The following is a 14924-nucleotide window of genomic DNA, read 5'->3' on the forward strand; positions in this document are numbered from 1 at the left end:
ATGGCTGTTAGCTGACAAAGTGTGTTAGTCAACTAGAATGTGTGTTTGTGTGTTCACAAGTTAACACCTCTACAAGAAGCAAACAGATGTTAAACTTCTTCACTAAATTGCTCAGAAAAATCCAAAGATGGATAATCTTATACTATATTGTACAGTAAGCTACATTGAATCTTCTGAACTATATTTAAATATGGTAGTTCAGTTATTGAAAACCACACTATTAAAATTACATGGATGATATCTCCTATTTCCTTTTCTGAATTTCACATTACACATTAATAATATACTGTACTGGTGTTATAACACAATGGGCTGTTTGACAGTATATGCACATACAGTAGATAGATTATTAAATGTTATTAGTTAGTATAGTAACAGCTGCTGAGCATTCTTCAAACACTTCAACACCCAAGTTGTAAGAAATACTTTCCTATACAAACCAATTGGATGTGAGAATTCTACACATCACATTTCAAAGTGTTAATTTAACACCGGGATTGTTTACATATGACCATCTAATGAGAGTGGAACTATAAACACATAAGGAGTAAAAATGAACACTCCTGGTGATAAGACAAGTCCACAATGTCTCAGACTCACAGTGTTCAAGAACACTTCAATAAATAGTGTATACTATAACTTTATATATAGATAGAGAATCAAGTTTGTTGCATTCTTTTTCATTTAAGGCAATGCATCATTGGTGAAAGTGAAACAGCTACTCCCAAAAAATGACCCATCCCCATGTCCCACACTAATAGTTATCCTTGGTCAAATACATGCTTCAATGCGATGGATAAGTATTGGTAATATTTCTCATGGGGTTAAATATTTGGTATAAACCTTTAATATATATTCCTAGGGGACGTTGGTGGCAGCAGGTGTCGGTTAATGCCATTGAAGACAGCCAGATAATGAGCAGATTCACATTCACTGGATTTGATTGGATTGCATTTGTTAAAAAAAAGAGGTCTTAATTGGGGCCTCAAGTGGGCCTCATTGACAGTGGTACAGCATATATTCATATGTATGTGGACTCCATGTGCATTATGCAGTGGTAGATTACAGTGTGGCCTCTATCTTACGTATGACAGCTGGGCTGTTTGAGCAACCCAGCAGACACAAAGTTCTATAGGGCAGCATAATACATGGGCACCAGAAGATCCAACCAAAACCATGATTTCTGTTCTTGGTGTATTACACTTCAAACTGGTTTGGAGATTCAGCATCATAAATCGTTAGCACAAACTTCAAGTGTCTGACCTCAGTCAGTTGAATGTGTTAATAGTAATAGTGTATTCATCCAGCCCAAGTTTTTATCCAAAGCAATATGCTGTACAGGGGTGGATTTGCACCTGAGACCTTTGGATCCACAGTCAAGCGCTTTAACCACTGAGCTTTACCCTCCCAATATTGCTGCGGTGTGTGACACTGTAGGTTTAGTGGCGGAGACTAAATATACACATTGCGTTCTTAAATCACAGATTCCTAGATACATGACGTGATTCATTCTCCCACATTAACAGCTCCCTGAGTCTCTCCCTTGCATATTGTACATGATCTACCCAGCTGACACATCCCCAGTATTCATGACAGTCCTTTTTCCGTGGAGAAACGCGCCTCGCGACGCAACAGGCGTCGTCGTAACTTTGGCAGTTAAAGAGCAGAGTGTGGAAAGCTCCTGGCGCGGAGACCCTGAACGGACATCGGAACGGAGGGAGCGGAACCGGAACCGCTGGCTTGCCCTCTAGGAGCCGTCTGATCTTCGTGGAGGGCGTGGTGTGATGGCGGCAGGTTTGTGGGTTGGTGTGTTGGGTGTGTGTGGGGGGTTGGGGAGGGGGTGGGGGTGTTGGCAGGACAAGGCGAGGCAGAAGAGAGAACGTTCTAGAAGGTTCTAGATGTTGGTCTCCCGCTGCATGGCGTCGTTGTCCTTTGGTCCGTTGTTGGCCAGGCTCTCTGATGCCTGCAAGTCCCCGTCCGCCTCCTTCTGCTCCTGGTCAGGGTCCTCCGTCTCAGTCCGCTTGTACATCTCCGCCTGCTTACGCTCCTTCTCTAGGAGTCTGTAGTTGATGAAGTTCCCGATGAACAACCAGATGCTGGCTACGATCACCACGGCACCACAGCAGAAATACATGTACTTGTAATTCTTGGTGACATCTACCAGTTTGCCTGTACATACAATGACGACAACAAAAAACATGCATTTCTGTAATTATCTGGAGTTTTTTTTAACAGCTATTTAGTTTAATGAAGGTAATTTCACATTTCTCATTCTTATTCTAAAACATAAACACATACTAATCTTTAATGAGCACAATTTAGTCACCACTTGCACCACAGCAGTAAGTAGTTATGTAATAAACATCTTCTTTTGTTGCTAAACGATTAGAAAATGAAAAAAATTGAATCAAAAGCAAAAATGTTTGTGGACATTTGTGTGATGAAGTGATGAAGATGTGTTAATTTACCTCCATTTGAATTCCATACACAAATAAACTCATTTAAAATTCAAGGTCTGGACATGAGGGGAGAGAGACAGAAAGAGAGGGAGAAGAAAGACTACAGAAAGTGAGAGAGAGAGGGAGAGGAAAGAAGCCAGAGAGAGGCTTCCTGTGACGTACCAGCGAGTGGAGGTCCGAGGAGAACCGGGCAGCACTCCACGATGGTGGTGAGGCCCACGGCACTGGAGAACCTCTGGGCCCCGACCAGGTCCATGAGGGTCTCGAACAGCACCGAGCTGACCATGCCGAACGCAAACCCAAAGAACACGGCGTACACCACCAGGCCCGTGTAGGTCTCCACAAACGGGCAGAGGACGTGACACACGCCGTTGTAGAGGACGGCAAAGCTGAAGAAGTACTGGATCCGGGGACGGACCCACTTGGAGTTGGCCAGCAGCCCCATGGAGGGACGCGCGAACATGTCGACGAACGCCAGGATGGACAGCAGGAAGGCGGCCGAGTACTCGTCCACGCCCATGTCCTTGGCGTAGGCCGCCAGGAAGACGATGGGCGAGAAGAAGCCCAGGAACATGATGACGTTGCCCGACAAGTAGATGAGGAAGCCGCGGTGCTTGAAGAGCGACAGGTCCAGGAACTTGTTGACCGTCTGCCAGGCTGTGGCCTTCTCCTTCTTGGCCGTGGTCTTGGCGGTGAGGGCCAGCTCCTCGTCTTTCTTCGCCTTGCCCGGCGGGGGCCCCAGGGGCCGCATCAGGGCCCCGGCCACGCAGCAGTTGAGCAGCAGGCCCCCCAGGATGAGGAAGCTTCCCCTCCAGCCAAAGAAGTTGAACAACCACTGGTTCAGAGGAGCCAGGGTGCTCAGGAACACCGGGCTGCCGGCCATGGCTAGGCCGTTGGCGATGGGGCGCTTCTTGAAGAAATACCTGCCAATCATCGTCAACGCAGGCTGGAGGTTGAAGGCCAAACCCAGCCCTGTGAGAGAGGTTGAAGGTCAGAATATTTGGGCTTAAAGGGGGTTTCTGATGAGGGTTAAAAGGGACACAAAGATGATCTTTACTACATGGAAACAAGGGGTTATTGTGGAAGCAGAGAAATTGTAGACGAGTTCAGAAATAATAGGAGTTCCTCATTAAAGAAGATAAAATAATTCATGACAAGTAACGTTCTCCAAAACAAAAGAGAACCTCATTTAACTAGAAAACCGATGTTCTTAGACCTTGACACAATGAACTCAAAGGGCCAGCTTACAGGATTGTGTCAGACTTACCTCCGATGACACCAATGCAGAAATAAAGCTGCATGACGTTGTTGCAGAAGGATGCAGAGATCATCCCCAAAGAACACAGCATGCCTCCCATGATCATTATAGGCCTGCAGCCATACGTGTTCACCAGGATACTGCTTATAGGACCTGGGGGAAATCATACAATCAACAAAAACATTTTCAACAACAACATTGAGCACTCAACTGGGTGATTACTAACCAGATTAAACTGTAAGACCTCACTTAAGTGTTCCAAAAACAGAAGGGATTCCACCGGCCTAAGAATAGATGTATCTCTAATGTGTTGACACTCGAAGGCACGCATGTCATCTTGTTTGTTTGTGTTGTTGAACAGAGAAAGGGTTGGCTTTGTCAAATGGTTCTCAGCCATCAGTTTCAAATGGACCAAACAAAAGGGTTGTTCAATTATTGTTTAAAAGTTATATGTAAGTATACAAATTGTTAATAAATAATAAAAAATATTTCAAACCTTGAAGACTTGAACAAACTGCCAAACAGGAAATCAATACCCCCCCAAAAATAATAACGGCTAATCAAATGTAATGCAGATACTGACTTGTTTAGAAATTACTTTATATAAACTACAGTGATTGTAGCTGGTTAGGGCTGACAGATGGAACAACAACAGTTCGGTCTGGCCAAAGGGACAATCAAAAATCAATCAAGCCCTGTCGAGGGCTCTTGGATTTTTTCTCTTGCGTCAGGTCTCTTATGTCACAATTAGAAAGGGGGCATTTCTTTCAGTTCACTGTACAACTTTCAGGTGTCAATGTCATTGTTAGCAAAAAACAGCTAGACCATGCTCCCAATGAGGGCTGTTGACAAAACCCTGAAGCATGAGGTTTTTCCGTGACCACAAGTAAATACTGGTTATTGTCAGTACACAAAGCTAAGTGGGACTAGCAAAAGCGTCCCAGTCACGCTACACTTTGAACTCAATGAGTCCACTTCATTTGTATACTGTTATCAACTACACCTGTCTCAACATATTTAAACATCATACATAAGCGTTAACATAATTTAGAATTATTAACATAATAATAAGATACCAATGTTGCTAATATTATACAGAGGTCTAATGGTTGCTAAATTATCTCCCCAGGGGAGAAGATGACTCATTTCCTGTTGTGACAGTGATATTTGATGACACAAAAAAAAAACGGAAGCTGGTCAGCATAAATATGTTTGCGCATTTAGCATCAATTGATCAATTTGCATAAAATGGTAGAGAGAAAGGGGTTGTCAAAGCACAAGGCAGCTGACGGCGCTGGAAAATTATGTGAATTCCATCCCTCTTCTGATGTGACACGTTGTGTCAAAACTGAGCACTACGTAAAACAGCGTCGGTTTGTTTTGTGAGGCAGTTCAATTACAAGGAGCATGAGTCGGTGTTGTGCTACAGTGATTTTGTGAGTAGTCGGTTTGCCCGCGATGACACAGTTGTGTTGTTTCTATTGGACAGCCTCCTTCACCACTGAGGCTGCCAGAATGGGCTCCGTACTGACAGTCAACTGAGATGGCTGTGTGTCTACACTGCCAAGCTCAAGGTCACCTCTTCCTCCCCCTGCAACCTCTCCCTCCCTCTTCCTCCCTGTCTAGTTCCCTTCCTTCCCCCTCTCTCCTTCCCCCCTCCATCTCTCTCACTCTAGCAGTCTACCGTTCTCTCTCTCTCTCTTCACTCAATACCCCCTCTCACTCCACCCCCATCCCCTTTCTCCTTCTAGTTCACTCCCTCATCTCCCTTTCTCCCTCACACTCGCCCCCTTCTCCCTCCCCCCCCTCCCTCGCTGCCCCCTCTCCTTCCCTCTCCCTCCCCCCCTCTCCTTCCCTCTCCCTCCTTCCCTCTCTGTGGATTAGTGACATTGATCCAGCACTGACACGGCCTGCAGCTTAGCCCGTCACAGCAGAGCGACACTCAGGGAAAAGGGCGAGGCTGGCGCTACTGAAGCTGGCTGGCGTAACAAACCATACAGTCATGTTGCACGATGCGGACTGTTTGGGCGCCTGAAATGATGCATCCTCATCCTGCTACATCTCTCCATCACCATCACGCTCCTCAATCATGAAGCATCCATCTATTTTTCTGATGACAATACCACATTCCAAGTACAACCGTAAGAGCTAAGGCTTCTGGCTAGATTCCAAGAAATAACGAAATGCTATGCATTGCATTAGCAGGCCTTGCCTACCAGGACGTGGCTGTTGCATCATAAACTTTAACTGCCGTACGTTAGGATGAGAGCGTTACTAATTGGTATGTGAGCATATGGCAGGCCCATCCAGTCTGTTTGCGCTTCACCACAGGTGCTGCCAGGGCCACCACGTCCACCATTTTATGAGTTCACCATGGGCATCACAGGGTGGGACGTCCAATGCCCGCTGTCCTGGAGTGACCTCGGACTCCTCGGTGAGACGAGGATGATGCGAGCAGCTGTTTAATGGCCTTTGGCTCTTTATAGAGTACACTCTCCATGGCAAATTGTGTGATAGGGGTGTAAAATGCCTGAAAAATTTGACTACAGCTTTCGGGCTTTCATTGTTTATACAATATTTGTCTTTCGTATTGGATAAAAGTATCTACTAAATGAATAAAATGTAATGTAATGAGTTTCAACACAGGGACCAGATAAAATCATTTGAAATGCAGTAAACATTGGACGAGCGATTAACAAATGATTACCTCATAAGCCTGCACAGGACAAGACGGCAGGTGTTAAACAAACAGACGACGAGAAGCTCTGATCAATATGAATGAATTGCTGGGGGAATAGTGACGAGCATCTGGAGACTTGTCTAAATTGTGCAGACTGACATGGGAGGGGGTTGTCACTTGAGGGACCGTGCCACCATCCCCACCCCTCCCAAGGCCATGACAACATGACGACCGTTAAAAAGAACTCTCCCCCCGGTCTCAAAGCCCCTGTGACCACGTTAGTCAGGAATTACTGAAATTAGATCTGGGGAAAGATTGCTGGCATAGAGCTGCCATGCAACAGGCCTACTGACTTATCTAACAGTGAGGGGCACTGGTGCATGTGATGCTGAAGGGCAAGATGCTGCCAGCACATCACCAGAAACTTCTGGCCGTCTAAAAAGGTAAATATCAAGAAAGAAATGAGTTTGTGAAAAGCCAAAAGGAAACGACCACCACAACCTACTTTAACTTGACCGTTCTAGGTTGTGTTTGATATATTTTCTGTCAATGCTAGTGTTATGGTTTATATTTGTAGCTTACAGCAGCAAGACCAATGAGTTGAGAAAACTGAAGTAAAGGGCGGGGGGGGGGGGGGGGGGGGGTTGGCAGGGAGAGAGGGTAAACAGTGGCGGTCATGGTGGAAAGCCTACGTGCATTGAAGCATGAAGACGAATACATAAGTAGGCTAAGTCAGGTCAAGTGTAGAGGTCACATTTCTCTTCAGTGTCCTTATGCTCATTTAAGGTCAAATTAACACGCAGTGTTTACCCTTTCCTCATACCTACAATGATCTGGCTGAGAACTTTCTACAGGAAGTATGCAGCACGCCTTTGTTGTATTTCACATCAACCACATCATTCTCTGGGGGTTTTCCAAATGTTCTTTGCTGTGTTTATTTTCGATTTAATTTGCGTACATGACGTCTGTCAGTGTACGTGTACATCTTCCTTCCTGGGGGCTCAGTTACAACAACCCGCGATCGCCATGGAGACAACGGACAGAGATCCACATAACGAAACAATCTCTTACCTCCAGCGTACATGACAGCGAGCATGATGGAGGAGATCCATGCTATCTGGCTGTAGGAAGCCCCGAAGATCTTCTGGATGTCTTTGAAGAAGACGGTGATGGCTTTGGGGAAGGCGTACGAGAAGCCGATGGAGATGAAAGCTCCGAGCACCACGGCCCAGCCCCAGCCCCCGTCTGGGGGGGGCACGGCGGGCGCACCTGAGGAGGGGGGTGGCATCACTGGCCCCGGCTCAACGTTCGGCTATCACTGGAGGGAGGGAAGGAGGAGGGGGATGGGCGGAGAACAGAGAGGAGAGGTGGAAGGGTGGAGAATGAGAGGGAAAGATGCACAGGTGGAGGAGAAGAGGAGGTGGAGGAGAGATAAGTAAAAGGTGGAGGAGGTGAGGGAGAGGAGGAGGAGACAGGTGAGGTGGTGGAAAGACGTGGGCAGGTGGAGGAGGAGGAGGAAGAAGAAGAGGTAGGTAGAGAAGGACGAGTGAGCAGGAAGTGGGTGAAGGTGAAGATGTGTCAAGGAGGACAAAAACAGGTGGAAGGGAGAGATGGAGGAGAAAGGTGGAGAGAGAAGAGAAGATCATTAAATAAAACACAGACAGGAGGTCAAAACACTGACCTTAGAGGATATACAATACTATTCCTTAATGCAAGTCCCTTTAGAATTTGACTCTGAGGGCTAGAAAGCCTCTTAGGTGTCTTATGTCATTCCAACTCATGACTGCGAGATCATAAGACCAGAATATTAAACAGGAGGTTAAGGGCATTCATGCAGAACACACACACAACGGATTATATCCTTTACAAAAGGTGAATTTTACTACCTGGGAGACCTTGCCCCAACCGTTGCTCACCTTGACTCCAGCCCCTCCCTTTCTCCCCTCCCCTCTCAGGCTATAGGGTAATGGAAATAAAGGTGTGTGTGTGTGTGTGTGTGTGTGAGGGGAGGGGGGTTAACAGACCAGCATGGTATTTACAAAGCAAACACGCCTCCACTGTTATCCTGTGTGAAAATCTTCTATTGTGCAGCAAGAGCCTATGGAGCACAGTGTGTGAGGGTGCAACACACACAGACGCACACACCCTTCCACACATGCACACACACCCTTCCACACATGCACACACACCCTTCCACATGCTCACAGACCTTCCATACACTCGCACACCCTTCCACGCACACAAACACGTACACTGTAACAGGATATAGCTGGGAAAAGAGGCACCTAATAAATTAGAGAAATCTAGGCTATATTTGCATCGCCTGCTAAGTACAGAATGGCCAGCTACAGAAGGAACAAGATGGAATTTTAAATTATAGTAGCCAAAACTGAGGCAAACTAATCATGTTGATGCACAATGACAAACTGGAGAAACAACACAAACAGTAAAACAAATGGCTCGTGTAAGAGTTTCACAAGTAAAAGATTACTCCAACAAAACATGCCCGGTCAGTTTCAGACTAGGCAGATAACCAGGCAGCTATTAGGGGTCTGGCCTCACCTAGAGAGAGTTGGCAAAGTGCTACCAGATTTGGAATTCACCAGATTTATCCTCCACAACCGTGTTGCTGAGAATCAAGTTATCTTCTGCGTGCGCATGAAGGCACCAATGAGTCCTGCTGCACCAGACTTGTACATAAATCTTTCGTGTTTCAATTTCAATACAAGCCTTTGAAAGAGCAACCATGACAACTGCGTTTTCCCTCCCCCGAGCATCAATTATGGAAGCGTCTCTGCCGCAATCCCAAACCAGACCAGTGGAGCCTCATTCACAGTAAACCCCATCTCGACTGTCAACGGCAGATAATTAGCTAAGAGGCTCGACCTGGCCGTTGGTACGTGAATTATGAACCCAGGCAACAGGAACGGTGATTTATGTTTTCTCTCACCTTGACAATGCTTGAACAAACCTCCTGAACTGGTGATACTATGAACAATGATAAAGATTGTTTGCGCAGTTTACAAACACACTTAATCCCCAGTGCATATTCACATCGGTTAGGGTTTTTTAATTAAAATGAGAGATTAGGCCTATGTATTTCCAAAATATCTAAACTATAATCCACTGTAATCTGATTATCGGTTGGCTGTAGCCCTTTATGTAGATAGGAGGCATGATTGGTTGAACGTGACGCCCTTCCATAAACAGGTCTTGGGACCCTTAAGAGGCCTAGATGGTTAAGTCTGAATAAAATGACCAAAACACACTAAATCAAGGTTAAAAAAGTCCAGTGACATAACTATCTAACTAATAAACAGACACTTAGACAATTAGTCTGAACTGTGTGTATGGTGTTGCCCCTTAAGAATGTATATTAATTCGAACACCCACACCATCGTGTACACTTGAGTGTCCTACTGCCTTTTCTCTGCTTGACAACGAGACGTCAGCTGAGACTGTGGAGACACACCACACACACATACACTTCTGTTTCACCTTACACCAGGGATGTGTCCTCCAACGAGCCAATCACAAGCCACTCCTGAAACCCATTGTTGAGCAGCAGCTGAGGTTAGATAAGCAGTAGAGCCAGCAGGAGAATATGGTGGCTTCTGGCCAGAGACTACATCAGCCTGTTGATTCAAATAATCTCAATTACATAGATGATTAGTGCTCAAAGATATAGCAAAGCAATGTGTGTACGCGTGTGTGAAAGACACAGAAGGAAAGGGCGATCTGGTCCAAGTTTTCATAGAGTAAACCCCAAGGCACTTTCATCCAAGGTCATACACATACAGTGGCTTGGCATTCGGACCAGAAGCTGCTTTCTGATTAGGTCGGCACGGTTGGAGGAAACAGAACTAAGGTCTGTCGATCGGTCTATTGACTCACAGGGTTACGTTTCTGGTGAGCTCGGATGACGTAACCTGGCAGGAAATAGGAGCACCTGCATTTTAAGGGCATAGACAACACCTGGTGTTCACAATGGCTGTGTGAACACATGACAGTAACTGGTGCTACGGTGTTTGTCTTTGTACTGTACACCAAAACGGATTATGTGGCACCGAGAGGGGGAGTGAGGGAAAATGACAAGCGTCAGCAGCAGGCCTATTTGGGATCGACATATCTTGGCTCTGCTGTGACAGAGACTTAGAGAATAAAGCCTGGCTGAACAAGAGGTGCATTTGCATGATGATGATCATAATTGCTTGGAAAACAAATGGCAGATGTCGTGTTTGCCAAGCTAATGCAATTCGGTTGTTGAATAGGCGGCTTGAAAAACGACTCTTGCATCTCTAACAGAAAGAAAATATAGAAATTAGAGGGTAAATATAACAATTCAGGTTAAAAAAAAATATGACCTGAATTTCTAAAAATGACACAAAAATGCAATGCTCACCAGCACTACCAGAACTGTAGGCATTGTAAATTGCACTGGTTCTGAAAGCAGAGCTTCAAGTCTCTCAGTGGCCTGGTTTGAATATCTACCAGCCTGCAGCACATACAGTGTCAGTAATAGTCTAAATCCTAACAGTGTCCTGCATCCCCTAGGACACAACTGCCCAGTGATTACATTAACTTCATACATGAGTGAGTGAGTGAGTGAGTGAGTGAGTGAGTGAGTGAGTGAGTGAGTGAGTGAGTGACTGAGAGACTGACTGACTGACTGACTGGCTAAGAGTCCTCATTTCTCATGAAGTTTTTCCATGACTTTAAATAACTCTGCATTTGTGTATTCATAGACCGTATCCGTGATATGCTTTCCGGGATTGACTTTCTGCTCTCAGTGAATACCTCATCAGGTCAACCCTTCTTCAGACAAATGTGCGTCCCTACACAACACTCCTTCCTTCAGTGGGGGCTTTGCTGGATACACACCAGAACTGCTAGCGTCATGGCCCAGCTTGCTCCACCTTTAATTTCACAGATGAGGCCCGAGCAAATGTTAAGGTTTGTTGTTTTTTTTTCAAGAGAAAAAAAACACTATAGTTCCAGGAATTCTCCCTTCATCTAAGAATCCTACACAGCTTACACTCTCAGAAGACATGTTTTCAAGGTCAAGGAGCAAGTTTTCAAATAAAAATGGTGTTATGGGATTTTACATTCCACACAGCACAGTGAGGCCCAACCTCATGCTGTATGTCCTGGCTTTGTATTGTATATTGAGGACCCCCCCCCTTCTTGTGTGTGCATGTATGTGTGCATGTATGTATGCATGGACATGTGTGTGGATCGTAATCACATATCCACGATGTGTACATTTCGGATGCATATCATGTCAGATCACCCGGAGTCTCGCTACATTTGATTAAAGCTCCCTTTTTATTAAGCAACAACAAACTATGGCTGCTCGATCGGCAGAAGAAAGACTACAGAGAAACAATGGAGGCTATTGAGAGCTGAAGGAGAAACACCCTCTTCAGAGACCGAGCATGCCAGGGGTCCTTCTTGACAAATCATTGATTCAAGTGTTTGAAACCCCTTTCCATTCAAATCTTATCCTGACGCTAGTTTGACGTCGACCACTTCAACAAATTACCCAGGGAGGGACATAGAAAAGGCAAGAGTTTGGTAGGATGAAAAGCATTGATATGGGGCTCTGAGATACAAGAATTCACTCCTAAATGTCAAAATTCTGCTAATGACAATTACAATAAAATGTCAAACCAAGAGGTTGAGTATTGGTTCGCAGCTGAAATCAGCAACCCGTTAAAAAGCCGTTTGACATAGGGTTAGGGTTAAGGGTTAGGGTTAAGCCTAACCCCAAAACATGCTACTGGGACACACACGTGCAACTGGTTTCAGTCTGTCCACTGCAGACTGTCCCAAAGCAGACCCCCCCTACAATAAAAGGGGGGTCAGATGGCTGAGCGGTTAAGGAATCGGGATATTAATCAGAAGGTTGCCGGTTCAATTCAGGCTGTAAAAAACAATTGTGTCCTTGGGCAAGGCACTCCACCCTACTTGCCTCAGGGAGAATGTCCCTGTACTTACTGTAAGTCGCTCTGGATAAGAGTGTCTACTAAATGACTAAATGTAAATGTAAAGTAACCCAGGTCATAGGTCACAAGAAAACCTCGAAATGACCGAGGATTAACTCGCACTTCTTTGACTTTTAATGAGCTGTGACTGTGTAAGATTGCTGTTGAGTGATTACAGACTGAGTGCTACTTGATTGTTTACTATGGCACCACAGGACTTCATGGAGCTTCTCCATTACGCCCAAGGGTGCCTGACTAGCTGGGTGAGACTACAGCAAAGGTATGTAGCCAATACGAAACAACCATCAAACAGGATCAGCAAGATGCATATTTCTACACACACCCACTTCCAATAAAGGACACCGTATGTTATGATGTCACTGGAAGGAGGTCACCAGGAATATCTGGGCACCCACAAGATATTCCACGGCTCTCTTGTATAACTACATCTTGTTTGTTGGAGGCTGTGTAGGCCCTATATTTCAACTCATCACGACTGAAAGGACTCCTCGATCAGTCCCTCTTCATTCTCTATTCATTTCATTGCACCCTAAGAACACAATGAGCTTCAGGTGTCAGGGAATTCAAAAGCCTTGCAGCCCTTGTTTGACCAGCATGTTGATAAAAAGAGCAGTCCCTGTGACGCAAAACAGTGGAACACAAGCTAAGAGTCAACGTAAGTCGCATGTGGACTGTGACAACAAAGCAGTATTTAGAGTTTCCATTAGTCAAAAGTCATGCCATTTCAGTCACATGACTTTCAAGCTACTGAACAGAGATAGGTCACACTGCTTGTTATGCCTGATGAGAAACATGCCTCCAGTAAGATGTGACCATATAATGGATTTAACCAAAGAGGAGATGTAAATAAATCTGTATGACAGGGGTCATGCGTTGAGCAAGGAACATATATGAGCATCCAAACTTTAAACAAGATTGGAAGGAATAGCAGTGAGGTGTTTGGTCTCAGTGCGAGGATAAGAAGTTTTCTGCGTCACATTTAGTTCTATTTCTGTCACTTTTGCAGATTGATCCTAATCGCAACAACTTGAAATGTGCCATTTTTTTACACTTTTTTTCAGGAAAGAATAGATCACCTCTGCTGACAGTTTGACATTTTACAGAAATATAACTTAATTGTTGCCATACAGTAGGCAGTCAAAAAACACAAATTCAGAGTCAGTCACACACAAGACTAGCGTATGCTTGCATCAGTCATCTTTAGTATCCACCGACAGGGATGACATTTATATTTTTGTTATTTGGACAATTGCTGTTAAACGGATATTTGAGGACGATTTGGAGGAGAAACAAGTTTCAGAAAAGCTCAATATTGGCCTGGTGTTATATTTAAAGCCCACCGGCAGCTGACCTGAACAGAACATCCTCAGCTCAAGGCAGCCAAAACCTGCTTACGGGAAAACCTCGATCAAATCCGAAGATAATAATAGACAGAGATCTATGCAAACTGTCTTATGTTCTTAGCGTACCCTTGTCCATTTCTACACTGTATACCGCTATTCAATGCAAACCAGCGGAGGAGACGTAGCCTAGGCTACTAAGATCTTAGTAATAGACCATGAGTCAACAACTATGACAGCCAGGCGCATGTTAGAGGGGTAGTGTAGTACGATGCTGTTTAAAACCGGATGCAACCAGCCGCAAACGCATACCCTGCCATGATATTCACGGCCTACATAATGAATCGAACAAGAACAATATAGATTACGAACGTCTTGTTGGTTACAATGGGCCTAAATTACGTTGCAACAGTATGTTTGTGGATGTCATATTGGGCTAACATTGGGATGTAACACACATTAAATGTATCTGAGTTTAACATAGCCTACATTGAATAATGTGGATTGTTAGGGAAAGACACGGTACAATAAAAATTGGGTGCGAACTCTCGGCCCCCAAAAAATGAACATAACGAAGCACTCACTGTGGCAATACATCATGTTGGGACAAAATGCTCATGGACACGAGTTGAGCAGTTTCATACTGAACCCTTGCGAACTAAAACCGCATATTAATCGCATATTACCTTTGAGAATAAAGACGCGTGTATCTCCTAATATGGTCCTTGTTCGGTGACCTTGTCTGTGCAGTTGGACGATGGGTCTGTGTTGTGTTTTCGCTTACAGAGAAGCCGCTATGTGACGTCCTACAGGGCTGGAAGAGGGCGGTCTAACCTGCTACCGTTGCTATTCTGGACCACGGGTCGCCAACCGGAGGCAAAAGGCCGGACTGAGCATCATAGAAAGTTGCCCGTTGCACAAGCCACCGAATAGCATTCAACCTAGTGGTAAGAAAGGGGCGTTTAAAAATGTTTTCGCGTCTTTGATGAACGGTATGAGCTTCGATGAGGCAGTGCGCGTTCTCCTCGTGCTGTGCACACTTTACAAACAGCCCCGAAGTAGGTCATCATGGGGATTAATCAAGTAAAGCCGTGTCATAAACTAGATAGAAAGCCGCTGCAATTTAACAAACTGTGCCTTAAATAGACATAATTGAAGATCTGGGCTACTAAACCGTAGTTA

At 45.0% G+C, this 14924-nt stretch overlaps 1 protein-coding gene across 2 annotated transcripts; it reads right to left on the reverse strand.

Moving 5' to 3' along the window:
- Positions 1-961: 961 nt before the first annotated feature.
- On the reverse strand, positions 962-14795 carry zgc:165507 (uncharacterized protein LOC561188 homolog). Of its 2 annotated transcripts, XM_062483165.1 has the most exons (5): positions 14429-14795; positions 7469-7715; positions 3727-3870; positions 2622-3431; positions 962-2169 (listed from the first exon to the last, which is right to left on the reverse strand). In XM_062483165.1, the coding sequence occupies exons 2-5, from the start codon at positions 7683-7685 to the stop codon at positions 1895-1897; spliced, it is 1446 nt and encodes a 481-aa protein (XP_062339149.1). In that variant the 5' UTR covers positions 7686-7715; positions 14429-14795; the 3' UTR covers positions 962-1894. The 2 variants fall into 2 exon arrangements, with proteins under 2 accessions (XP_062339149.1, XP_062339150.1); XM_062483166.1 differs by lacking the exons at positions 7469-7715; positions 14429-14795 and adding an exon at positions 3944-4742.
- Between the last annotated feature and the right edge of the window lie 129 nt (positions 14796-14924).

Source organism: Osmerus eperlanus, chromosome 17 (assembly GCF_963692335.1).
Source record: "Osmerus eperlanus chromosome 17, fOsmEpe2.1, whole genome shotgun sequence".
In the NCBI taxonomy this organism is placed as follows: domain Eukaryota; kingdom Metazoa; phylum Chordata; class Actinopteri; order Osmeriformes; family Osmeridae; genus Osmerus; species Osmerus eperlanus.